Source organism: Prionailurus viverrinus, chromosome A1, assembly GCF_022837055.1.
Source record: "Prionailurus viverrinus isolate Anna chromosome A1, UM_Priviv_1.0, whole genome shotgun sequence".
NCBI lineage: Eukaryota > Metazoa > Chordata > Mammalia > Carnivora > Felidae > Prionailurus > Prionailurus viverrinus.
In genome coordinates, this window is record NC_062561.1 from 212,067,626 (window position 1) to 212,093,523 (window position 25,898).

Genomic DNA, 25,898 nt, shown 5'->3' on the forward strand with positions numbered 1-25,898 from the left:
ACTATCGATGAGTTTCTTTATGTTTGTGATTAATTGATTTATATATTTGGGTGCTGCCACATTTGGCGCATAAATGTTTACAATTGTTAGGTCTTCTTGGTGGATAGACCCCTTGATTATGATATAATGCCCTTCTGCCATCTCTTGATACAGTCTTTATTTTAAAGTCTAGATTGTCTGATGAAAGTATGGCTACTCCAGCTTTCTTTTGTTGACCATTAGCATGATAGTTGCTTCTCCATCCCCTTATTTTCAATCTGTAGGTGTCTTTAGGTCTAAAGTGGGTCTCTAGTATACAGCATATAGATGGGTCTTGTTTTCTTATCCATTCTGTTACGCTATGTCTTTTGATTGGAGCATTGAGCCCATTGACGTTTAGAGTGAGTACTGAAAGTATGAATTTATTGCCATTATGATGCTTGTAAAGTTGGAGTTTCTGGTGGTGTACTCTGGTCCTTTATAATCTTTTGCTGCTCTGTGTATGTGTGTGTGTGTGTGTGTGTGTGTATGTATGTATTTTCATCTTTTCTCCCCCTCAGTGTGTCCCCCTTAAAATTTCTTGCAGGGTGGTTTAGTGGTCACAAACTCCTTTAATTTTTGTTTGTCTGGGAAAGTTTTTATCTCTCCTTCTATTTTGAATGACAGCCTTGCTGGATAAAGAATTCTTGGCTGCATGTTTCTGATTCAGCACACTGAATATAACCCGCCACTCCTTTCTGGCCTGCCAAGTTTCTGTGGATAGGTCTGCTGCAAACCTGATCTGTCTTCCCTTGTATGTTAGGGACTTTTTTTCCCTTGCTGCTTTCATGATTCTCTCCTTGCTTGAGTATTTTGTGAATTTGACTATGATATGCCTTACTAATGGTCGGTTTTTGTTGAATCTAATGGGAGTCCTCTGTGCTTCCTGGATTTTGATGTCTGTGTCTTTCTCCAAGTTAGGAAAGTTTCCTGCTATTATTTGCTCACATAACCCTTCTACCCCTTTTTCTCTCTCTTCCTCCTCTGGGACCCCTATGATTCTGATGTTGTTCCTTTTTAATGAGTCACTGATTTCTCTAATTCTTAAATCGTGCTCTTTTGTCTTAATTTCCCTCTTTTTTTCTGCTTCATTATTATCTATAAGTTTGTTCTCTGTATCACTGATTCTCTGTTCTGCCTCATCCATCCTTGGTGCTGCTGCATCCATCCGTGTTTGCAGCTCATTTATAGCATTTTTAATTTCATTCTGGCTATTTTTTACTTCTTTTATCTCTGCAGAAAGGGATTCTAATCTATTTTTGACTCCAGCTAGTATTCTTATTATGGTGATTCTAAATTCTGGTTCAGACATCTTGCTTGTGTCTGTGTTGGTTAAATTCCTGGCTGTCGTTTCTTTGTGCTCTTTCTTTTGGGGTGAATTCCTTCATTGCATCATTTTGAAGGGAGAAAAGGAAGTTATAAGGCAGAAAAATTGAAATTAAAAAATTTAATATTAAAGAAATATTAAAATTAAAAAATTGAAAAAACACACACACAAAAATCGAAGAAATGATACTAGATCCTAGGTGTGTTTGGTCTGGGTGTTGAAAGTGGTTTGATAGATTAGAGAAAAAAGGTGGGGGAGGAAAAAAGGAAATCGTTTGAGAAATTGAAAAATTGAATACACTGAAGTAGACTAAAATGAAATGTTGGGAGTAAAATAGAATGAAAAAATTTACATAAAAGTAAAAAATATAGTGAAAAAATTAAAGAAAAATATTTTTAATAGAGATTGAAAATAAAATGAATTTTTTCTCTTTCTGTATTCAAGAGAAAGAAAAGAAATGAATAAGAGAAAAAAGAATAAGAAAAAAGGAAATCATTTGAAAATTGATAAAGTGAATACACTGAAGTAGAGTAAAGTAATATGATGGAAGTAAAATAGAATTTGAAAAAATTTACACAAAAGTAAAATATATAGTAAAAAGTTAAACAAAAATGTGTTTAATAAAAATTAAAAATGAATTTTTCTCTTTCTGTATTCAAGAAAAAGAAAAGAAGTGAAAAATAGAAAAAAAAGGAAAGAAAATTGAATAGATGGATGTGCTAACAGACTGAAATAGGACTGAAATTACTTCGTTTTCTGCTAGAAGTCAGACTATGAAGCACTTTATAGTCCACACACTAAGCAGGCGGTGAGACTTGTGTTCTTCAAGAGCAAGGTTGGCCCAGTTGGGCGGGGCTTAGTGTAATGGCCTCATTTTCCACTAAATGGCACTGCTAGCCTACTGGGGTGGAGTGCTGTGGCGCTCGTAGGTGCATATGCACATGCGTGGGAGCAGTGAAAATGGTGTCACCCATTACCCAGTCTCTAGTATCGGAATTCTGTTCTCCCCAGTCAGCAATCATGCACCCATCATCTGTCTTCAGCTTTGGTCCACTGCCTGCTTCTTTACTGTCCATGACCAAGCCCCAGGCAGTATCTCTCTCCAGAGTTTTATCTCAGATGCAGCTGTTTTCCCTGGCCCCTTACTTGTGAAAGACCTTGGCTTTGACCCATTCCACCCCTCTACAGGAGGGTCTCACCTCACAATGGCCGAATGTCAGCTGCACCCAGGAATACTTGCTGGACCCTGCTGCTGCCTGTGCCCCAAGACTGTGGCCAGGTGCCATCCTGCCTCAGAAAAAGTTCTCGAGATAGTGTAGCAGCAGCGTTTCAGGGATTATGGAAAATCACAATGCACATCAGGCACCAGGCTTCACCCTTAACAACCTTGTTCCAGCACCAGCCAATGTGGCCATTTTCTGGGGTCTGCTGGGACCAGGTGGCCTCAACAGTTTCTACCAAGTGTCCTTTTAGCAGTGGGACTGCTTTTCCTCATGTGGCCCAAGAACCTCCTGGACCCCACTCTGTTCTGGGGATTCGCCCTTCTCACCAGAGCACCTCCAGGTATCGAGCTGCGGAGTTGCAGACTTTGTGTTCCCCTTGTTTACAGTCTTAATGGAATTTAAACCCTTTCCTTTCTCCTTTCTCCCTTTTTAGTTTAGTCCCTGGGGTTGTTTCCAACTTTCCACTTTCTCTCCAGCTGCTTTTGGAGAGGGGTGTTTTTCCTGTATTCTCCCCTCCGTCCCAGTCTCCATCCTCTCTCTGCCTGCAAAAGGGGTTCCCTACCTTTTGGGGCTTCTTGCTCTCCAAGTTCAGCCCTTTGTGTCATGTACCTGCTGAATTCTGTGGTTCAGGTTGTGCAGATTGTTGTGTTAATCTTCCAATCAGTTCTATAGGTGTGTAAGATGGTTTAGTGTTGGTCTGGCTGTATTTCATAGACAAGAGACCCACAAAAATCTTCCATGTTGTTCCGTCATCTTGGCTCCTCTATTATTTTTTATTGAAGTATAGTTGATACACAATGTGACACTAGTTTCAGATGTCTGACATAGTGATTTGCCAACTTCATATGTATGTATATGTTATGCTATGCTCACCACACGTGTAGCTACCATCTGTCACCAAACAATGCTATTACAATTGGATCATGTGTTTTTACCCAAAGTTTGTCTTTTGATATGGGAGTTTCATGCATGTCCATTTGAAGTACTTACTGATGAGGAGAGACTTTTTTCTATTTGTTTTCTATATGTCTTGCAGCTTTTTTGTTCCTCACTTTCTGTATTACTGTTTCTTTTGTGTTTAGTTGATTCTTTGTTGTGAAAATTTTAAATCCCTTTGTCATTTCCTTTTGTGTATATTCTATAGCTATTTTTTTGCGTGTGTTATCTTGGGGATTTCATTTAACCTGCTAAATCTGTGTCATTCATTATAATTTATAGAAGTTCAAGTTTAATAACATTCAAAAATTCTGCTCCTGTAATGTGTTGTTCATGGTCACCCTCTTGGGTTGTTGACATCACAAAAATATCTTTTTGTACATCGTGTGCCCCCAGACATAAACTTTCATTAATTTAAATGAATTAGTACATTAAATTATATAGAAAACTTGATTGGCGTTACAAAGTTTAAGTAATACTTGTTTTTAAATCAATGATTTGTTTTAAAAAACGGACTAGTTTCTTTAATCATGTAGAAAGCAAAAGTAGTTATAAACTGTTGCTATAATACTAAGTTTATATTTTTCTTTGCAGTTACCTTTATTAGAACATTTATTTTTCATTCACCTTTGAGTTAGTATCTGGTGTCCTTTTGTTTTTTCCCTGGAGGACTCCCTTGAGCATTTCTCTCAGTGTGGGCCTAGTAGTAGCAAGTTTCCTTAGGTTTTGTTTATTTGGGAATGTTTTGATTTTCCCCTCACTTTTGAGGGACAGTGTTGCCAGATATAGAATTTTTTTGGGGGCCATTCTTTTATTTTACCACTTTGAATGTATTGGACTGCTGACTTCTGGTCTCTAAAGTTTCTGATTAGAAATCTATTGATAATCTCATTGACAATCACTTGTATGTGATGAGTCACTTTTCTCTTGCTGCTTTTAATATTCTCTTTTTATCTTTCTAAATTTGATTATAATGTGTCTCGACTATGTGTCTGAGCTCATTTTTCTTGGAGTTGATGAGTTTGGATGTTTATATTCACATCTTTCATCCAATTTGGGAGATTTGGGAGATCATAGCTGAAATATTCTCTCTATCCCTTTCTTTCTTTCTTCTCCTTCTGAGCATCCACAGTGCATATGTTGGATCCTTAGGCTATGTTGTCTTGTTTTCAGTCTTAACTTTACTGCTCTCCAGCCTCTATCATTTCCATTATCTTCTCTTTAGGTTCACTGTTAATTTCTTTTGCCTCAAATCTGCCTTTGAATGCCTCTAGTGAAATTTTCATCACATTAGTTGTATTTTTCATTTCTAGAATTCATTTTTAGCTTCTTTTTTGATTTTCTATCCCTTTATTGACATTTTTATTTTGCACACATTTTTTTTCCTCTACCTCCCCCACATCTTGCTTTAGTTCTCTGAGAATCTTTAAGGCAGTGATTTTAAAGTCATTGTCTGGTATATCTACCATCAGGTTTTTCTAAAGAACAGTTTCTGTTGATTTATTATTTTCCTCTGAATAGGCTTTTGTTTTCAGCTTCTTGGTGTGTCTTGTGATTTTTGTAGAAGACTGAATATTTGAATCTAACCATGTGTTGAATCTGGAGATGAGACTTTCCTCCCTTCCCCAGGGTCTGCAGATTTTTGTTATTCGTTTTGTTTATTAATTTTTTTGATTGTTTTATCCTGCTGTTGTGGAAAAGATCAATATAAGATGTAGATTTCAATGTCCTCAGGTATTTTCTGGACCTTTTCCTGGTCATAAGTGGACACTTTCTTCTAATGTTCCTGGTTTATGTAGTTGTTTTCCAATGTTCTAGCCTTTAATATCTGTCTTGCATAAGGGAAAAACAGAAAAATGAGGGAGAAAAAAATATCCCTTTTAAGATCCCTTGAAATCCATTCAGCCAGAGGGGGGAGATGTTTGCAACAATAGGTGTAGGGATAGCAAAGACTTTGCTGCCCACTTCTTTGTCTGCACTTCTGTGATTAGAGCAGCAAGCAGCAATCAGAACCCAGATACGTGATATTTGGATTTTGGTGTTTTTTTTTTTTTTTTTTTTTTTTTTTGGTCCACTCTGGTTCTTGAAACCTCTGTGCATGCTGCTTTGTGAACACATGTATAGGTGCTTGCCATGTGATGGGGACAGGGGATGGATAGTTGCTACTGTGATAAAAGCTGAAATAACTGAAATTGAGTAAAATTATCTGCAATTTACATTGAAAACCTGCCCTAGAAGTTACTGCAACTCTTCAAAATAGATACTCTAGCCCGAGTCTTCTAGTTCAATTTTTATTTAATTAGGGGAGGCAGATTCCTGTTGCTCTACCATCTTCCCAGAAATTTTCCTACTATCTTTTGACCTTTTTTTTTTTTTTTTACAAAATTATATATATACATATGATGTTGAATATGTGTGTGTGTGTATATAAAAGAGAATTTTCACCAGTTTCTGTTTGAATGTGTGTCCAGGAAAGCTTTTTATACATATGTGCTCAAAGTGGACCACAGGAGTACTTTCTTGACAGTGTCAGGGATGGAAAGTCCTCCACTGAACAAATAATTCTTCTTAGGAATACCTGAGGTGCTGTAGCTTCTGCTTTGTGTAAGGCAGCGGCACATCCCTCTTTGTGAGCCTCTATGTGAATTTTTGTGTCTTGAATGAATGTATTCAATGAATCTCTACAAAAGTTGTCCACAATATAGTGTCATACACGTGCTCCTGGAGAAAGGTGAATGTGGTTAAGATCTTGCCAGCAAAGCTTATGAGCAAGGCTGTTGAGGTAGTCCATGAGAAGTCAGTACAAGTGATTTGTATCCTTCAAAGATGAAGGAGAAGAGAAACTGCAGCTGAGATCTTGTTGAAATAGGATCAGAACATACTAACAAATCTATGCTTGCAAAGTATCTATTACTACTTAGATAGAGTCAGCAATTTCAGTAATATTAGAGATGGGGAGCAGGCTTAATATGATGCATCACTGCAATAATGTTATAGTAATGTTCTGCAAGGTATCATAAATTATTTTCAGGTTTATGAATTAATCTAAATTAAGCTATTAAATGGAAAAGCAGTGTAGATAATCACTCCTTTGCTTAATAGATCTTTTATAATGGGATTTCATCCTTAAAGCCACTGTTTCAATATGTATTGGGTTGTATTTAAAGGTTAATATGTTGGACAGATCCAAACACGTCCTTTTTTGTGAAGCTGACTATAAGTGCCAGAACTCTAATATTATTTTAATTTATGACATGTTACATAAGACAACAATAACTATTAGTAGATGATGTAAAAGATGGTTGCTATGACTAAGGGATATTTTATCCCAGTAGTTAAGACAGGGCATGGAAATTTGTCTTGTATTTAATACTTTTGACTCCTAGTAATACAGGAATATCTACATAAATATAGAAAATATAATCATTATATCTGTTATTTTTGCCCCAGTATTGATTAAGAACACTAATCTCACTAATCTTTGTCATTGTTTCATCTCATCCAATGTTAAAATTCATTTGGAAGTTCTGACAGAGAGGTACAAAAGCAACTTGTGCCCTTTATCAGTTGTAAATTTTTAAAAGTAGTGTTAGATTCCCACACGTATAAAAACAGAACTCTGTTTTCTTTCCTGACTCTCCCACCCTGCCCATCTCCTCTCTTTCCTCTTTCTTTTGGTTGTTATTAGATGTATTTTGGGGAAGTATCTGTTATAACCTGCCTATATATATATATATGTGTGTGTGTGTGTGTGTGTGTGTGTGTGTATAAGCTTCTTCTTCAGAATATCCCCATTAGTATCATCAAAGTTAGGGTCTCCCCATGGATAATTTTGAGACATGTGAAATTAATTTGAACTAACTCCTTGAAATAACTCCATGGGCCTGTCATCAGTCTTTTTCTCTATTACTGTGTTAATCAAGATTTTCCTCTAGCTACAAGATAATCAGCAGCAGCAGAAAAGTCATTTTCTAAGGTTCTAGCACACCATCTACTTTTGCAGGTATCGATCTCATCATACCACTTGGTAACTACCCTTCTTTACATCATTCAGTGCACTTGTAAATTGCTATCAGTTCTACTCTGGAGGACCATTCTTAAGGGGACAATACCTGACTGCGACACACAGTCACAGAATTCTACCTAGCCTAGTGTCAATCACAGCTCATGCTGGAATCCAGAAACAAAATCCAATCTGATACAGAAAATAGGTTTGTGCGAGACACATAATCAAGACCATGTAAAGACTAAACCCATACTTTTGTCTCTAAATGCTAATTGTGGAAACTTCTGAGTGGGATGGAGGTGAGGATCCCCCTAACGTGGGTCTGGCCTGCTTGGCTTGAAAAATCTTAGTCACACAAGGGAAGGCATGTTGAGTCTTTCCTCTAAGTTTTTCAGGATATGTCACGGAAGATTAAGAGAGAGATGAAGCTTGAAAGCTGTCAGCAGTCTAACTTCAAAAATGGTGTTAGACTTTTTATTACACAGGAGTTATGGGGAAAATGCCAGGATGGTAAGTAGGGCTGCAGAAGACTGCAATTTTTAACTGCAATTTTTAATTTAGAAGACTAAATTTTTAATTTAGGCATTTGTATTTTTTGGTAGAATGAAAAACCTCTGCATGTTTCACTTTTAATTTTAATGAAAATGATTTCTTTTTCTAAGTGATAAATGACAGGGGAATGGGTATTTAAATATAAGGTATGCCATTCACTATACGTGCAATCCTGACAAATTATCTGGCACTCCTTTCATCTCTGTTTTCTCACCTATAAAATGATGAATAGTTATAGCTTTATGTGAAAACTTTAAAAAAATTTTTTTTTCAACGTTTTTTATTTATTTTTGGGACAGACAGAGACAGAGCATGAACGGGGGAGGGGCAGAGAGAGAGGGAGACACAGAATCGGAAACAGGCTCCAGGCTCCGAGCCATCAGCCCAGAGCCCGACGCGGGGCTCGAACTCACGGACCGCGAGATCGTGACCTGGCTGAAGTCGGACGCTTAACCGACTGCGCCACCCAGGCGCCCCTTATGTGAAAACTTTAAATAGAATCTTGAAGTACTTTAAAATGAATAAAAGTGTCTAAACCTATTAACAGGTTATCAATAAATATTGGCAGGTTGTGTGATTGAAGAAATGAGAAAGCAGAAAAAAACCATACAAAATAGAAGTTCAGTAAGGGAACATTTGAAAATATTTACAATAATTGGAATAAATAAACCATGATATCCTCATGCGAATGTTAATTTGGGTTGTATGGCATAATTAAAAATTTTCCTATTGGTGTTTTTTTTTTATCCTCTTTTTTAAGAAAAGGGTGAAACATCATATGAAGTTATCAGTTGGCTTCCACCTGAAGATCGTAAAAAAGAATTCAAGAAATGTTTTGATTTCCTTGTGACAGAAACTTTGCATGGCAGGTAATTTCTTTTATTCTCTGCTTGAAAGACTTACCGTTTTAGTGATTTAAATGAATGGTTGGATACATAGATACTTGGAGTGAATTTAAGAGCAATGGATAGATGAATGGATGAATGGATAGATGGGGAGATCAATGACAGGGGGCAGAGGATAAATGGAGTAGATGAATTTTTACTCGCAATTATTCAGTCTGTGTAGTGTGCCTCTTCCACTGAAAGTAGGAATGCATTTCTGTATATGAGGGGGATTGTTCCTTTTGGATCTTCCTGGCAACACTTCACCTACAGTGTTTGCATATTCTCCACCACACAGATGGTGGATAGACAATTTAATTTCTCATTGTTGGTATGCAAATGGGAGTCGCCATATTATACTTATTTTTCCTCCCACTTCCTCACATAAATTCAAGAATAGAAAAATGCTTATGAATATTGATTTCTTATACCTCAAACCAGTGTCTTTTAAACTCGTTTAAGAAACCAAATATCTTGGTGATATACAATGAGTGAGTAACCTGAGAGCTTTGCCATTACCTAGAATGATAGAAAGTTCTTCATGTTCTTGACATCAGAGGGGAAGACACAAATTCATTCCTTACTTGCTTAATACAGTGGCTTAATGTCCATCCCCCTTCTTCCTTAGAAATTCTGTTTGCTAGTAGGTGGTCATAAAATATGGCTTTTTTATAAAGTCATTTTCCTTAGTCAAACTAGACTCCAAATTTTCTCATATATAAGAGATCTGATCTAAAGTACTGATTTGAAATTTTGTCTATATCATCTTATCTTGTTATTGATACATTTTTAAATTCTGTATCTCATCTCTTCTTCCTTAAACTGATTACCTTGAAGGCCGTTTTTTTTTTAATGTTTATTTTATTTTTGAGAAAGAGAGAGACAGTGAGAGCAGGGGAGGAGCAGAGAGATAGGGAGACACAGAATCCGAAGCAGGCTCCAGGCTCTGAGCTGTCAGCACAGAGCCTGACGCGGGGCTGGAACTCACAGAACGTGAGATCATGACCTGTGCTGAAGTCGGATGCTTAACTGACTGAGCCACCCTGCCGCCCTGAAGGCTGGTTTTATATACATGTCACATATGGTATAATATACCAAGCACAGTGCTTTCCTATAATTTTTTAATTAACTTAATTTCTGACATGATTAATGTTCTACTTTTAAGGAATTTGTACTTCAAATTTTAAATTTGTCACCAATATTTAGCAGCACTGTTCGGGTAAAATCACTTAAAATATAATAGAGAATAATTTCAGCTAATCACCTGTTATCACATGAAGTTGATTTTAACCCCCAGGTGTAGATCTGCATATTGCCAATGAGTTCTCACCTGTGGGCTTTCTTTCAGTGGGCTGACATAGTGTAGTGTTGTACAGGTTACAGGTTGGCCAGGCCATTGATTCTCTTAGTTCTTCATTCAAATGGTAGGCCCATGGGTCACCAAAGTACTTGTACCTGTAACTTCTGGTCAGGAACATTCTCATCTATTTGTCCCTATGCTGCATAAAAAGGATCATTTTCCTTGCAGACACTGATGCAAAAACACTGAAGCAGAATGGTTCCTGGAACAGTGCCATAGACCAGAGTCTTAATAGATATTGGTAAAATTTTAGCATGAACTTTTGTGAATACTCCAGCTGGGTATGAAGTGGAAAGGATAGTAGTTAGCTTCACAAAGGCTTTTATTTTTGTTTGTTTTAAATGTTAATCTTTTCTGGTAGGAAGACGTAAATCTCATGGTCAGCTTAGAATTAGAATTCAAATGTTGCCATCAGAAAGTTCCTTGTGTGAGGCAATCTATCAAATTCAGGCTATTCTCAATTTCAACTAAAAGGGCTATATCATGAATATTGATGTCATGAAGTTATTTCCACAGTTCACTTAGGAAACAGGACAGTCACTGATAAAAAGTCAGTATACAAATGAAAGTTAAAGAGAGCATCACACCTAAAGGAAATAGAAGCAGAACAGCAAAGACACCCCAAACCCAGAGGAAGAAGAGAAATAATAAAGATCAGAGCAGAAATAAACAATATAGAATCTAAAAAAACAGTAGAGCAGATCAATGAAACCAAGAGTTGGTTGTTTGAAAAAATAAACAAAATTGATAAACCTCTAGCCAGGCTTCTCAAAAAGAAAAGGGAGAGGACCCAAATAGATAAAATCATGACTGAAAATGGAATTATTACAACCAATCCTTCAGAGATACAAGAAATTATCAGGGAATACTATGAAAAACTATATGCCAACAAACTGGACAACCTGGAAGGAATGGACAAATTCCTAAACACCCACACACTTCCAAAACTCAAACAGGAAGAACTAGAAAATTTGAACAGACCCATAACCAGCGAAGAAATTGAATCAGTTATCAAAAATCTCCCAAAAAATAAGAGTCCAGGACCAGATGGCTTCCCTGGGGAATTCTACCAGACATTTAAAGCAGAGATAATACCTATTCTTCTCAAGCTGTTCCAAAAAATAGAAAGGGAAGGAAAGCTTCCAGACTCATTCTTTGATGCCAGCATTACTTTGATTCCTAAATCAGACAGAGACCCAGTAAGAAAAGAGAACTACAGGCCAATATCCCTGATGAATATGGATGCAAAAATTCTCAATAAGATACTAGCAAATCGAATTCAACAGCATATAAAAAGAATTATTCACCATGATCAAGTGGGATTCATTCCTGGGCTGCAGGGGGGGGGGGTTCAACATTCACAAATAAATCAGTGTGATACATCACATTAATAAAAGAAAAGAAAAGAACCGTATGATCCTGTCAATCAGTGCAGAAGAAGCATTTGACAAAACTTAGCATCCTTTCTTAATAAAAACCCTTGAGAAAGTCGGGATAGAAGGAACATACTTAAGCATCATAAAAGCCATTTATGAAAAGCCCATAGCCAATATCATCCTCAATGGGGAAAAAATGAGAACTTTCCTCAGGAATACGACAGAGATGTCTACTTTCACCACTGTTGTTTAACATAGTGTTGGAAGTGCTGGCATCAGCAATCAGACAAAAAAACCGAAATAAATAAGTATCCAAATCGGTAAAGAAGTCACACTTTCATTTTTCACAGATGACATGCTACTCTACATGGAAAACCCGAAAGATTCCACCAAAAAGCTGCTAGAACTGATACATGAATTCAGAAAAGTCGCAGGATATAAAATTAATGTACAGAAATCAGTTGCATTCTTATACACTAACAATGAAGCAACAGAAAGACAAATAAAGAAACTGATCCCATTCACAATTGCAGCAAGAAGCATAAAATACCTAGGGATAAATCTAACCAAAGATGTAAAAGATCTGTATGCTGAAAACTATAGAAAGCTTATGAAGGAAATTGAAGAAGATATAAAGAAATGGAAAAACATTCCTTTCTCATGGATTGGAGAGTAAATATTGTTAAAATGTCGACACTACCCAAAGCAATCTACACATCTAATGCAATCCGAAACAAAATTGCACCAGCGTTCTTCTCGAAGCTAGAACAAGCAATCCTAAAGTTTGTATGGAACCACAAAAGACCCCAAATAGCCAAAATAATATTGAAAAAGAAAACCAAAGCAGGAGGCATCACAATCCCAGACTTTAGTCTCTGCTACAAAGCTGTCATCATTAAGACAGCATGGTATTGGCACAAAAACAAACACATAGACCAATGGAATAGAATAGAGACTCCAGAATTGGACCCACAAATGATGGCCAACTAATCTTTGACAAAACAGGCAAGAATATCCGATGGATAAAAGACAGTCTCTTTAACAAATGGTGCTGGGAGATCTGGACAGCAACATGCAGAAGAATGAAACTAGACCACTTTCTTACATCATTCAGAAAAATAAATTCAAAATGGATGAAGGACCTGAATGTGAGACAGGAAACCATCAAAACCCTAGAGATGAAAGCAAGAAAAAGCTCTCGGACCTCAGCCTCAGCAATTTCTTACTTGACACATCCCCCAAGGCAAGGGAATTAAAAGAAAAAATGAACTACTGGGACCTCATTCAAGATAAAAAGCTTCTGCACTGCAAAGGAAACAATCAACAAAACTAAAAGGCAACCGATGGAATGGTAAAAGATATTTGCAAATGACATATTGGATAAAGGGCTATATTGGATACAAACAGAAGAGACTCATAAATATGGAGAACAAACTGAGGGTTGCTGGAGGGGTTGAGGGAGGGGGGGTGGGCTAAATGGGTAAGGGGCACTAAGGAATCTCTTCCTGAAATCATTGTTTCACTATATGCTAACTAATTTGGATGTACATTTTTAAAAATAAAGAAGAAAATTAAAACAATTATAGAAAATGTTTAATATATAATATTAAATGAAAGAAACGATATGTAAAAAAATAAAATAAATAAATAAAAATAAAAAATAAAATCAGAAATAAAAGACATCCAGATGGCCAACAGGCACATGAAACGATGCTCAATGTCACTCTTCATCAGGGAAATACAAATCAAAACTACATTGAGATATCACCTCACACCAGTCAGAGTGGCTAAAATGAACAAATCAGGAGACTATAGATGCTGGAGAGGATGTGGAGCAATGGGAACCCTCTTGTACTGTTGGTGGGAATGCAAACTGGTGCAGCTGATCTGGAAAACAGTGTGGAGGTTCCTCAAAAAAATTAAAAATAGATCTACCCTATGACCCAGCGATAGCACTGCTGGGAATTTACCCAAGGGATACAGGAGTGCTGATGCATAGGGGTACTTGTACCCCATTGTTTATAGCAGCACTTTCAACAATAGCCAGATTATGGAAGGAGCCTAAATGTCCATCAACTGACGAATGGATAAAGAAGATGTGGTTTATGTATACAATGGAATATGAATTGGCAATGAGAAAGAATGAAATCTGGTCATTTGTAGCAACGTGGATGGAATTGGAGAGTGTTATGCTAAGTGAAATAAGTCAGGCAGAGAAAGACAGATACCGTATGTTTTCACTCATATGTGGATCCTGAGAAACTCAACAGAAGACCAGGAGGGAGGAGAAGGGGAAAAAAAAGAGTTACAGAGAGGGAAGGAGGAAAACCATAAGAGACTCTTAAATATTGAGAATAAACTGAGGGTTGATGGGGGGTGGAGGGGAGGGGAAAGTGGGTGATGGGCATTGAGGAGGGCACCTGTTGGGATGAGCACTGGGTGTTGTATGGAAACCAATTAGACAATAAATTTCATAGTAAAAAAAAAAAAGAATGTATCAACTAGAAATGAAACTCTAAAATCTGCTAGTGTAGGGAATGCTTTCAAAGCAGAAGGATCTTGAATTAGCTCTGATAGTGGGTGCATATGGATTGGCCAGAGAAAGGGGAGGGGAGGAGGTGAGAACATTTCAGGAGGCAGAAACACCTGGAGCAGAGTGATCAGAGCAGAGTATTCATTGGACACTGGTAAAATGGGTGGGTGGTAAAATATTGTGAAATTAACACCTCCAATGAATATTTGTCTTTAGTTTTTTGTTTGTTTATTTGTTTTTGTTTTTACAGGGAAGCATTTGACAACTTTGTATCATTAATGAAACAACTGGGAATTCGATGCAGTGATTTGCTAAGGAGAGGTGATATCATGGATTTCTTAAAAAATGAGAACTTTGACTTGGTATTTGTTGAAGCACTTGACTTCTGTTCTTTCCTCATTGCTGAGAAGCTTGGGAAGCCATTTGTGTCAATTCTTCCTACCCAATTTGGAAGTGTGGACCATGGGCTACCAAGTCCTGTGTCTTATGTTCCATTATTCCGTTCCTTGCTCACCGACCACATGGACTTCTGGGGCAGAGTGAGAAATTTTCTGATGTTCTTTGATTTCTCCATAAAGCAAAGGCAAATCCATTCTACCATTGAGAACACCATCAAGGAACATTTCCCGGAAGGCTCCAGGCCAGTTTTGTCTCATCTTTTAAAGAAAGCAGAGCTGTGGTTTGTTAACTCTGACTTTGCCCTTGAATTTGCTAGGCCCCTGCTTCCCAACACTGTGTATGTTGGAGGCTTATTGGCCAGACCTGTTAAACCAGTACCACAAGTAAGTAAAACCTTAGTGCTCAATAGCGACTTCATGCAGAGCTCTTCAGTGCAGAGTTGGTGGCTTCCCTGCCAGTGGGAACTGGGAGTGAAGTAGGATGAGACAAACAAAACACCTAAATGTAAATTTTTAATTTTTTAATTTTTTAATTTTTATTTTTCTATTCTATTTATTCTATTCTATTTTAAATTTTATGTTATTTTGGTAAAAACACTTAATATGAGATCTAGCCCCTTATCAAAATTTTAACCATACAATACATAATTATTTACTGTAGGTACCATATTGGATCTCAGATCTCTAGACCTTATTTATCTCACTTATCTGTAATTCTTTCTCCATTGAATAATAGCTACCCTTTTCTCTTAAACCCTAAACCTTGGAAACCAGCTGCCACTCTTCATTTTATGAATTTGAATATTTTAAATGCTTCAGATAAGTTAACTCATGCAGTATTTGCTTATCTGGCTTATGTCACTTATCATAATATCTTTAAGTTTCACCCATGTTTTCCCATATTGCAAAATTGTCTTCTTTTTTAAAGAATACATTAATATTCTTCTTAAAAGAACATATAGTATTCTCTTTTTTAAAGAATATAAGTATTGTTTTTTAAAGAATATAGAGAACTTTTAAAAAATATGTAGTATTTTTTAAAGAATATATATATTATATATATAATGGAATATATATATACATATATATATATATCTCACAATTTCTTCAACCATTCATCTTTAATGGATATTTTGTTTGTTTCCATATCTTGCTTATTGTGAATAGTGCTTCCGTGAATATGGGAATACAGACATCTCTTTGAGATCTTGATTTCCATTTTCTGTTTTTAATTTGTGGGGAAATTTCCATACTATAGACCTTAGTGCCTTTGACATTTTTCATTCCCAACCACAGTATGTAAGGGTTGTTATTTCTCCATATCTTTAACACTAGTTGTCTTCTGATTTTTAAAAATAACTACCAATATTTGTGAATTAATAACTCATTGTGGTTTTGATGTGTATTTCCCTGATGGCTAGTGTTGTTGAGCACTTTTTTCATATATCTGTTTGCCATTTGGCATGTTTTCTTTGGATAAATGTCTATTCAAGTCCTCCATCTATTTTTAATAGAGTTATAAGACTTTTTTCTTCTCCATTGAATTGTAAGCCTTTCTTATACATTTTGGAGATTAATCTCTTAGGATTATGGTTTATAAATGTTTTCTATTCTGTAGGTCTTCTGTTACTCTGTTGATTGTTTCTTTGCTGTGCAGAAGCTTTGTAGTTTAATGTAGTCTCACTTGTTTTGTTGTTTGTTTTGGTGTTTGTTTCTTTTGATTTTGATATTTCATTTTCTAGTTTATTGTGCTATATTTTTGAAATCAACAGCAAGACCAATACCCTGAAGTTTCACCCTGTGTTTTTTTTCTAAGAGCTTTGTCGTTTCCGTCTTAGGATTAAGTCTTTAATCAATTTTGAGTTGAGTTTTTTGTATGGAGTAAGGTGAGGGTCCAGTCAACCTCTGGTGAGAGGTTGTTTTCATAACTATCTGCCAACTTTGGTGAGACTGGTTACACAATTTCCTGGGGTACAGTTAGTTTTTAGTTATTTTTATTTTTATCTTTTAAGTACTTCAAATAAAATATTTTTAAAATATTTCTGTACAGAATGAGAGCATGGAGCTTCCTATTCTAATGTCATGTTGTGCTCTTTTCAGTTTTAAATAATAGATTTACATTAATCTTATAATTATCAAAAGATAGTAAAGGTGATTTTAAGTGGTCCCCCAGAATGGTAGTTCTAACAGTGTAGTGCTGGATAGAGTCAATTACAGCCCAATGGAACAATGGGGTATAGGTTGGGAATTGGGAACAACCAAGCCATGAAGAGGATGGAGAAACTGTTATAAAGAATTGACAAAACTGTATTCATGCTCATTTTTAGGGGATTAAATCAGAAACTTCCTAGGGGGCCTGGTGGCTCATTTGGTTAAGCATGTGACTGCGGCTCAGGTCATGATCTTACCATTCGTGAGTTGGAGCCCCACATTGGGCCCTGTGCTGACAGCCCAGAGCCTGGGGCCTGTTTCAGGTTCTGTGTCTCTCTGTTTCTGCCCCTCTTATGCTCGCACTCTGTCTCTGTCTCTCTGTTTCAAAAATAAATAAACGTGAAAAAATTAAAAAAAAATTTCCTAAGAATAATCTAGGAATTATTATATGCTATATATTATATAGCATAATATATGCTAATTAATATCACACAAAATAGACTTCAGTCAAAAAGTTCACAGGAGGTAAAAATATTTTATAAATGGTTTAATATAACAAATCAATCAATGTAATACATTATTAGAGTGGAAGGAATAAAAAAACACTTCATGTCAATATATGCAGAAAAGATATTTGACTAAATGAATACCCTTTCATGATAAAAACAAAACTAAGGGTAAAAAAGGTACTTCTTCACATGACAAAGAGTATTTACTGGAACACTCACAGCTAACATCATATTCTTTATGATAGACAGAAATTGTGCTGCCTCAGGTCAGTAGTCTAAGATGCCCACTGCTACTTAAATATGCTATAGACAGAGCAAGTAGGCAAGAAAAAGAAATTCCGAATTGGAATGGACAATGTCAAAATAGCTTACATTTTTTTATATGACATAAGTCTCTCTATAGAACATCCCAAAGACTTCACACACCAAAAAGAAACTACTAGATGTTAAACAAATCTAGCAAAGTTGCAGGGAAAATATCAACATGGAAATAGGACTTGTGTTTCCATACACTGGCTAGGAACAACCTGAAAATGAAATCAAGTAAATTATTCTGCTTACAACAGCATCCAATTAAACTGAGGAGGTGAAAGACATGTATGTTCACTGGACACTACAAATTTCCTGAGAGAAATTAAGAAAGACCTAAATAAATAAAAAGATATCTCTAGATCATGGGTTATGATACTTAATATTGTTAAAAGAGCAATACTACTGAAAATTATCTACAGATTTGATCTAATCCTTATCAATAGTTTAATGGCCTTTTTTATAGATGAAAAAGGCAGTTTTCAAATGCATATGGAAATGAAGAGACCCTGAATAACCAAAGCAATAATAAAAAGAAGAATGACTCATACATCTGTGACTAATTCATTTTTACAAGGATGCCAAAAACAACCAATGCAGTCTCTTCAGACTCTCTTCAGAAAATGGTGCTGAGACCATTGGATATTTGTTCACATTGAAGGGAATGTATTTTGAGCCTTCCTCACACCACATACCAATATGAACTCAAAATGGATCAATGGCCTAAATAAAGAGCTAAAAGCCATAAAATTCTTAGAAGACAAGAAAGGGATAAATCTACACAGACTTGGATTTGGCAATGAATTTGTAGATGTGACACCAAAGCATGAGTAACAAAGGAAAAAAATACATAAATTGGACTTCATCAGGATAAAAAACTTCTCTGTATCAAGGTAGAATGCAAGTTTGTCTTCTCACTGCCACATTTTAGCCTCATACTGGAGGTCCTAAGTAAAGCAATAAGACAAAAAAGGAGGTAAAAGGCATATAGATTAGACAGGAGGAAATAACACGGTTTTGTTCACAGATGGCATGATGGTCCATTTAGAAAATCTGAAAAGTCATAAAAAAATCCTAGAATTAGTAAGCAATTGGAGCAATGCCACAGGATACTAGTTTAATGTATAAAATCATCCTTTTCTTATATATCAGCAATGAATGGAGGAATATGAAATTAAAAACAATAAACTATTTACATTAGCACTACCAAAAATGAGATCTTAGGAATAAATAAAAAATATGTATATATACAAGATTAAATGAGGAAAACTATAAAACTCTAAAGAAAGAAAGAAATTAAAGAACTAAATAAATGGAGAGTAAGTCCATGTTCATGGGTAGGAAGACTCAATATTGCCAAGATATTAGTTCTTTGAAAATTGATCTATACATTCAATGCAATCCCAATCAAAACCTCTGCAACTATTTTGTGGATATTAATTAAAAATTTTTAAAATTTGCATGGAGAGGCAAAAACCCTAAAAAGCCAACACAATATTGAAGATGAAGAACAAAGTTTGAGGAGTGATATTGTCAACTTCATGACTTACTATAAAGCTACAATAATCAAAATGGTATGATATTGGCAAAAGATTAGAAGTCAATGTAACAGAATAGAGAAGCCAAAATAGACCCACATAAATTTAGTGGGCTGATGTGTCATAAAGGAGTAAAGACAATAGTATAGAGAAGGCAGACTTTCAAAAACCAACAGTGCTGGAAAAATGATCTGACTACATAGAAAATTAATTAGCCTCAGATCCTACACATTCAAAAAAATTAACTCAAAACAGACCGTAAACCTTAATATAAAAAGCAAGTGCAAAGTACGAAGCTTTTAGGATATGATATCAGAAAAGAATCTAGAGGACCTAGGGTTTGGTGAAAACTTTTTAAATGCAAAACCTAAGTCATGATCTATGAAAGAAAGAGTTGATAAGTGTGCTAAGTTGAAATTAAAATTTCTCTTCTGGGCAGGAATTATCAAGAGAATGAAAGGAGGAGGAACAGAACACAACCAAATGTTTGGAACAGATCTGTTAAAAACTATTATTCAAAATATTCAAATAAACACAGACACACATATACACAATATACAAAGAACTATTAAAATTTAACAATTAAAACCAGTATTTTAAAAATGGACCGAACACCTTACCAGAAATGTCAACAAAGAAAACACAGATGGCTCATAAGCATATGAAGGAGACACATGACAGATATTTTCCCAGCATTACCTCAGTTTCCAGAAGGCCTACTGCCCCCTACTGGTCTAGGACATCAAGTGGCACTCTCCCAGGCACTAGCACCCTGGTCTGACATTGGAACACTCCTAAGTGACCATGTATCCCTAGAACTAGGATGAGGGATGAGGATCACCCTTGTTCTGGGGCCATGTTGTTAATGAAGAAAGAAGTTTCCACCCCCTGTACTTTCCTCTTCTTAAAACATTGTTAAATCAACATTCTGAATCTAGGTGTTGGTGCTACAGTATGTGTTAAGTGCCTTATGTGCAATGTGGGCTATTGTGATAGTGGCTGGACACCTAAGGCTCTCTACACATCCATTTGTGATTATTGAAGGTATTCATATGGTATGGCGTGTCCTGAGATCTCAGAAAAATGACTTCAAAACCACCAGACACAATGGATACGAGCACAGTGAAGAGTGCACTGAGCTGTTCCCAGGGCTATGAGAACAATTTCAAGACAGTGAGCTCTAGGTACTGACAGGAGGGCGTATTCAGTTAATAGTTGACTTTCATTTCATGAATGTCTAGGCTTTCATAAACAACTTTGTTCACATCCTGTCCTTTCTCACTTCTCTCCAGGAATTTGAGAATTTCATCAGCAAGTTTGGAGACTCTGGTTTTGTCCTTGTGGCCATGGGCTCCATAGTGAGCAACTATCAGTCCCAGGAAGTTCTCATGGAGATGAACAGTGCCTTTGCTAATCTGTCTCAAGGTGTGATATGGAAATGTAAGTTATCTAAGTGGCCCAAAGACGTCAAATTGGCAGCAAATGTGAAAATTGTGGACTGGCTTCCTCAGAATGACCTCTTGGGTAAGGACTACCCAGATCTATTTCTCTCTTTCCATTTATGTAACTTTAGGGCTCTACTAGGCACCCCAGCAGCCTGTGAAGGAGCAGATGGTAGCTAAAGGTAATGTCTAGAGGGTAGGAATGGAGCAGCCAGCTAGAGTTCTTGGGATATTAGGTATACTTCCCAAATGGCTAAAATTTCCATGTTTTCTTCTTCCTTTCTATTCCTGATACCTTCAGTCAGAAGTGATATTATCATGCCATTATTTTGACCCTATCATATTTGGCACTGAACAACATTGCCTAAATACAAAGACAGTTTACGGACTCTGAGAACACATATCAAGGGCCATACTACCAGTGTTTTCCAGGCATCTTGAGCACCTGTTAGGCTTTACGCCATTGTAGAAACACACTCCCACACTTACTCGTTCACCCTCCTTTGCTGCAAAAGATGTACTCATACTTTCACAAGGTTTCTGTTAACTGTCTGAAGAGTGTACTAAAATATCTGAATGTCAAGCTGAATAACCTCTCAGCTTTTTAGCTGGTTCAACAAATTCTCTGGTAACAGAGAGCTAGATGGTTCTGCACATTTTTTTCAGAAGGCATGGGGTATGTAAAAAGATTCTGATTTTCAAAGAAACACAAATAAATTCTGATGCACATCCCCGTTGAGAGGCAGTTTTGGAGATGAACTCTTTGTTATCAACACTTGTTTTAGTTTTCTCTAAAGAAGGGTGGAGTAAGCACACAGGAACTGGAAATACTGAGATGGGTGGTCCATCATTCTCTGCTTTAGAGGATTTCCTATGGAATTGAATAGAAAGCATATGAGGTGTAAGTTTGATGAATGTCACATGATTATGTGTCGTCAATGAAAGTGTTAAGACTTCAGATAACAGGGAAGTGAATGGACAGTGAAAGAGAGAGGGTGAAACCTGGAGAGTGAGAGATGGACACAGAGATAGAGTGAGATACCAAGAGAGACAACAGGGATGGGAGATGCAAGAGAGATGTAGCATTGAGAGAAAAGAATGGATGGATGAAAGGATGGATATGGGAGGAAGATTATTTCTTGCTAAGCACTGTTCTCTGCAGATTTCCTTGGGTTCTTATTCCCACATGGATTGTTTTAAGGAATCTTTGTACAGAGACAAGGCCAGAATCTTGTATCTTGGAATATGCACCCTTGAGTGTGTCCTAAGCTAAATCAGTATATCAGTTTCTCCAACATAATTTGAGATCTCTTTGTATTTTTTTTCTGCCCTTGCTACTTTATCAGATGTTCTGAAAATTTTCACCCTGAAATATTCTGCTCTGTTCCTGATTTACAACAGCTCACCCACGCATCCGTCTTTTTGTCACTCATGGTGGGATGAATAGCATAATGGAGGCCATCCAACATGGTGTACCCATGGTAGCGATTCCTGTCCTTAAAGAACAGGCTGAAAACGTGGTCCGAGTAGAAGCCAAAAAGTTTGGTGTCTCTATCCAGTTAAAGCAGATCAAGGCAGAGACATTGGCTCTGAAGATGAAGGAAGTCATAGAAGACAAGAGGTATGGAGCTCTTTGGGCTTGTGGTCACTTAGGCTGAATGAAGGCATCAAATACGAAGGGTGCTGTGTGGCACACTTTTGCAATAACAGCTGGAACTTCCAGGACACGGAATGTGTATGTGACGCTAACATCTGACCTGTTACCTTTGAGAGCAAGACTAGGCATTTAGGTTAGATATTGAGAACGAGTTCTACTCAACTATAAGTAGGACTGTGACCTACTTATATAGGGTTTCTGAGAGGTGTTATATTTTAAGGGTGCTTATAATTGAATTACTTAAGGCAGAAGGTTGCCTTTCAGTCCCCCAATATGCCACACTGTTTCTTGCCTCAGGCCCTTTGTCAGTGTTGCTCTCTAAAACATCCTTCCTTCTCCTCTCAGGACTGGCACCTTCATGACAGTCGGACTAATCTCCAATGCCCTCTCCTCAGAGAGGCAGTCTTTATCTAACAGTCCTAACTGCATTCTTCTCCCATTCCCTTCAATCATAATTTCATTTTTCCTTCTTATCGCTTCTCAGGATCAGCAACTACCCCATCCCCATTTCTTTCTGTTTTAATTTATTGTGTGTCCCTCACACTATAGAGAGTAAGCTCCCCTAGATGGCCAAGTGTGTCTCTTGTGTTCCCATATTACCAGGGCCTAGTAAAGGGCCTGCTACAAAGTAAGGATGAATTTATGTTAAGTGAATCAGTAAAAGGGCCCATGATATCCTAGGTAAATTCCCATCCAGCACAATGATCTGATAACCAGGATGAACTGAATAATTTATTAGGGTCTCCAGGACATCTATACTGAGTGGTTATATGTTACATCCCATATATTCATATCTACTCTTCCCTTTATCAACCATAAGCTTCCTGGGTAGAGATTTGACTTTACAACTTAGTCCCTGTTTTATAGTTTAGCACTTTTAGCACTAATCATGTATCTTCCCATGGAGGCGCTAGTTTGAGCTTTTCAGTGGGACCAACTGGACAGTGGTAAGGCCAGGCCAACAACTTTTCCTTGAAAACGAGTCTTCTGTGCATGCAGAGGAAAGCATGTGTGACACAAGGTTTTTAAGACTTCTGAGACCACAGAAGTAATGCCCTGCCTCTGTGTCTGCCAACAGGTACAAGTCAGCAGCGGTGGCCGCCAGCATCATCAGGCGCTCCCACCCCCTGACCCCTGCCCAGAGGCTGGTGGGCTGGATCGACCACATCCTCCAGACAGGGGGTGCGGCCCACCTCAAGCCCCATGCCCTGCAGCAGCCGTGGCATGAGCAGTACCTGCTGGACGTCTTCTTGTTCCTGCTGGTGGTCACGCTGGGCACCCTGTGGCTCTGCGGGAAGCTGCTGGGCATGGTGACCAGGTGGCTGTGTGGGGCCAGGAAGCTGAAGAAGGCCTGATGGGGATATAATGTTGATGGTTGTCTCAGGACCCACTGGTTGTACAAGGCTTCCAACAAACACAGGACACTGCTGGTGTCTTCCCCATATTGGCACTTTAGGGTGGAACACAAATATCTCCTCATTATAATCTGCTTCTGTTTAGAAATTCTTATGAAGTAATCTTGGGATCTTTTTTAAAATTGTGGTAAAATTTATATTATGTAAAATTTACCATTTTAACCATTAAGTGTACTGTCATTGGCATTAAGCACATTGACGTTATCATGCAAACCTCACTACCATTCATTCCAGAACTGTTTTCATCATCCCAAATTCAAACTCCATGCTAATCAAACAGTAAATACTCATAACCCTGCCCCCACCCCCATGACCCCACAGGGTCCTGCCAACCCCCATTCTACTCTCTGTGTCTGTGAATTTTATCTTGGCTTCTTGACTTGCCCCTCATCAATGGCCTCCTCACTCAGATCCAGGCCTTCATCCGACAGCCCTGCTTTCCTCCCCATTCCATGTCCTTAGACACAGCGCCCTGCTTACTTCACTGTTGCTCTCTGGACACTTTTCTCTCTCTGATCTTTCTCTATCCTCACTTTTTATGGCATGACATAAGATCTTGGCCAGTTGTTCCAGTTTGGGTCTCTTTCCTCTTGTGTCTCCTTCTCACCTCATGTCCAAGCTCAGGAAGCCTCTCCTCTGTCTGTCCTGCAGTTAGGCAGGGGTGGCCCTCCCTGGACTCCACTTGTGGTCTCTGTGCTGAGTCCCCTCCTATGAAGAGCATCTCCTTTGCTCTCAGACCTGGAGCCTGCCTTTCGGCCACAGCTGATGCTGTGTTTTTCACTTGTCACAATTACCTTCTCATTTCTCACTCTTAAAAATGTAGTCATGGTGACCTCAAGTCAGATCCCAGACCTCTGTGTGAGGCTCTGGGGCCCAGGTCCAGTGACCATGGCTATTCCCAGGACTTTGTTGATTTAGGAAACATCTTTCTGCCACCCTACTGTGGCGTAAATAGGAAGTAACCCACTATGTATAGCAATTACTTTCAGTTCCTAGCAACATACACCACAAAAAGAGTGTTTTAACCACCAGGGTTATTTTTTGTTTTCTTGTTTGCTTCTTTGATAAGGACTGGTGTGGTGGCTCCATCTTATTGTCTGTAGATTTTGCTCCATTTTTTTTTTTTTTACTTTTTGATATTCTTTACTAGACATCAGGCTCCCACTCTGGTAGGTTCCCTTTATAATATATTTTACTTTCAAGTGATTATGTGCTGATATTTGCTTTTGCATTTACAGATGGAATTATATTTCTCCTTTAAAGTTTCAAATGTATGCTATCTTGTGGGTTATAACACAGTGAAGAAAATAGTAGATATGCAGGATGGTCCCAGAAACCATAGTTTGACTGCTTAATTCTGGGGTTGTGCCCACATCTTGAAATAATTCAAATACAGGATGAAGCAGCTGCTACCAATACTTCTTGAAGATGTGGAAAGAGGCCCATCCTTACCAAGGTCAGGATAGGATTTTCTGGGTAGAATGTGAAGTGGTGTCAGGTGTCTACCGAGTCCTGTGAGTTCTCATGCTGCACGATGTCACTTATAGTCCCAAACACATCACATGAGGATGTGTGTGTGTGTGTGTGTGTGTGTGTGTGTGTGTCTGTTATTCAAGGTTTAATTTTTGTAATTCTTTTAAAAAAGTGTTTATTTATTTATTTTGAGAGAGAGAGAATATGAGCGAGCAGGGGAGGGGTAGAGAGAGAGGGGGAGAGAGAGAATCCTGAGCAGGCTGTGTGCTGTCAGTGCAGAGCCCAATCGAGGGCTCGATTTCATGAATTGTTAGATCATGACATGAGCTGAAATCAAGAGTCAGATGCTCAACCGATTGAGTCACTCAGGTGCCCCTATTTCTGTAATTTTTATGAATGAAATCTCTAAAATTTGTCTTTGGCAATAGTGCCTTGAAAGGCAGACCTGAAGCTTTTTTTGTGTTGTGATTAGAAAGATTAGAAAGAAAAGCCAAGATTTCTTACCTTCATAATCAACAAACGGATATAAGGATCAGGCTTTCAGATGCTGATTCCCTTTTCCATTCCTACCACATCATCATCTTTGAACACTTTTAACTCAGTGATGCCAACTCTCTGCCTGCTGCTTCCTGGGCTCTGCTTTCATCCAGCACATCTGATCAAAGGAAGCCGTGAGTGGGGATGATGCCTCTAGTATGGATCCATTGAAACCTTCTCCACTGGACTGTGTCAGCATGGTCTTGACAGTATGGACATCTGATCTCATCATTTCCTGGTTAAGATCCTTTCCT

General features: G+C 37.6%; 1 protein-coding gene across 2 annotated transcripts in view; it reads left to right on the forward strand.

The window, feature by feature from the left end:
• Nucleotides 1-23,630, forward strand: part of LOC125170687 (UDP-glucuronosyltransferase 3A2-like) — a 44,527-nt gene extending 20,897 nt beyond the window's left edge. Inside the window, exons 2-7 of one of the 2 annotated variants that reach the window (XM_047867367.1) lie at nucleotides 2,012-2,018; nucleotides 8,828-8,931; nucleotides 14,466-14,997; nucleotides 20,413-20,644; nucleotides 21,964-22,183; nucleotides 23,298-23,630. In XM_047867367.1, coding sequence (XP_047723323.1) covers nucleotides 2,012-2,018; nucleotides 8,828-8,931; nucleotides 14,466-14,997; nucleotides 20,413-20,644; nucleotides 21,964-22,183; nucleotides 23,298-23,574 — 1,372 coding nt within the window. In that variant the 3' untranslated portion in view covers nucleotides 23,575-23,630. Of the gene's footprint in view, nucleotides 1-2,011; nucleotides 2,019-8,822; nucleotides 8,932-14,465; nucleotides 14,998-20,412; nucleotides 20,645-21,963; nucleotides 22,184-23,297 lie in introns of both variants that reach the window. The other variant, XM_047867360.1, reaches the window with a different exon arrangement.
• Nucleotides 23,631-25,898: the final 2,268 nt, after the last annotated feature.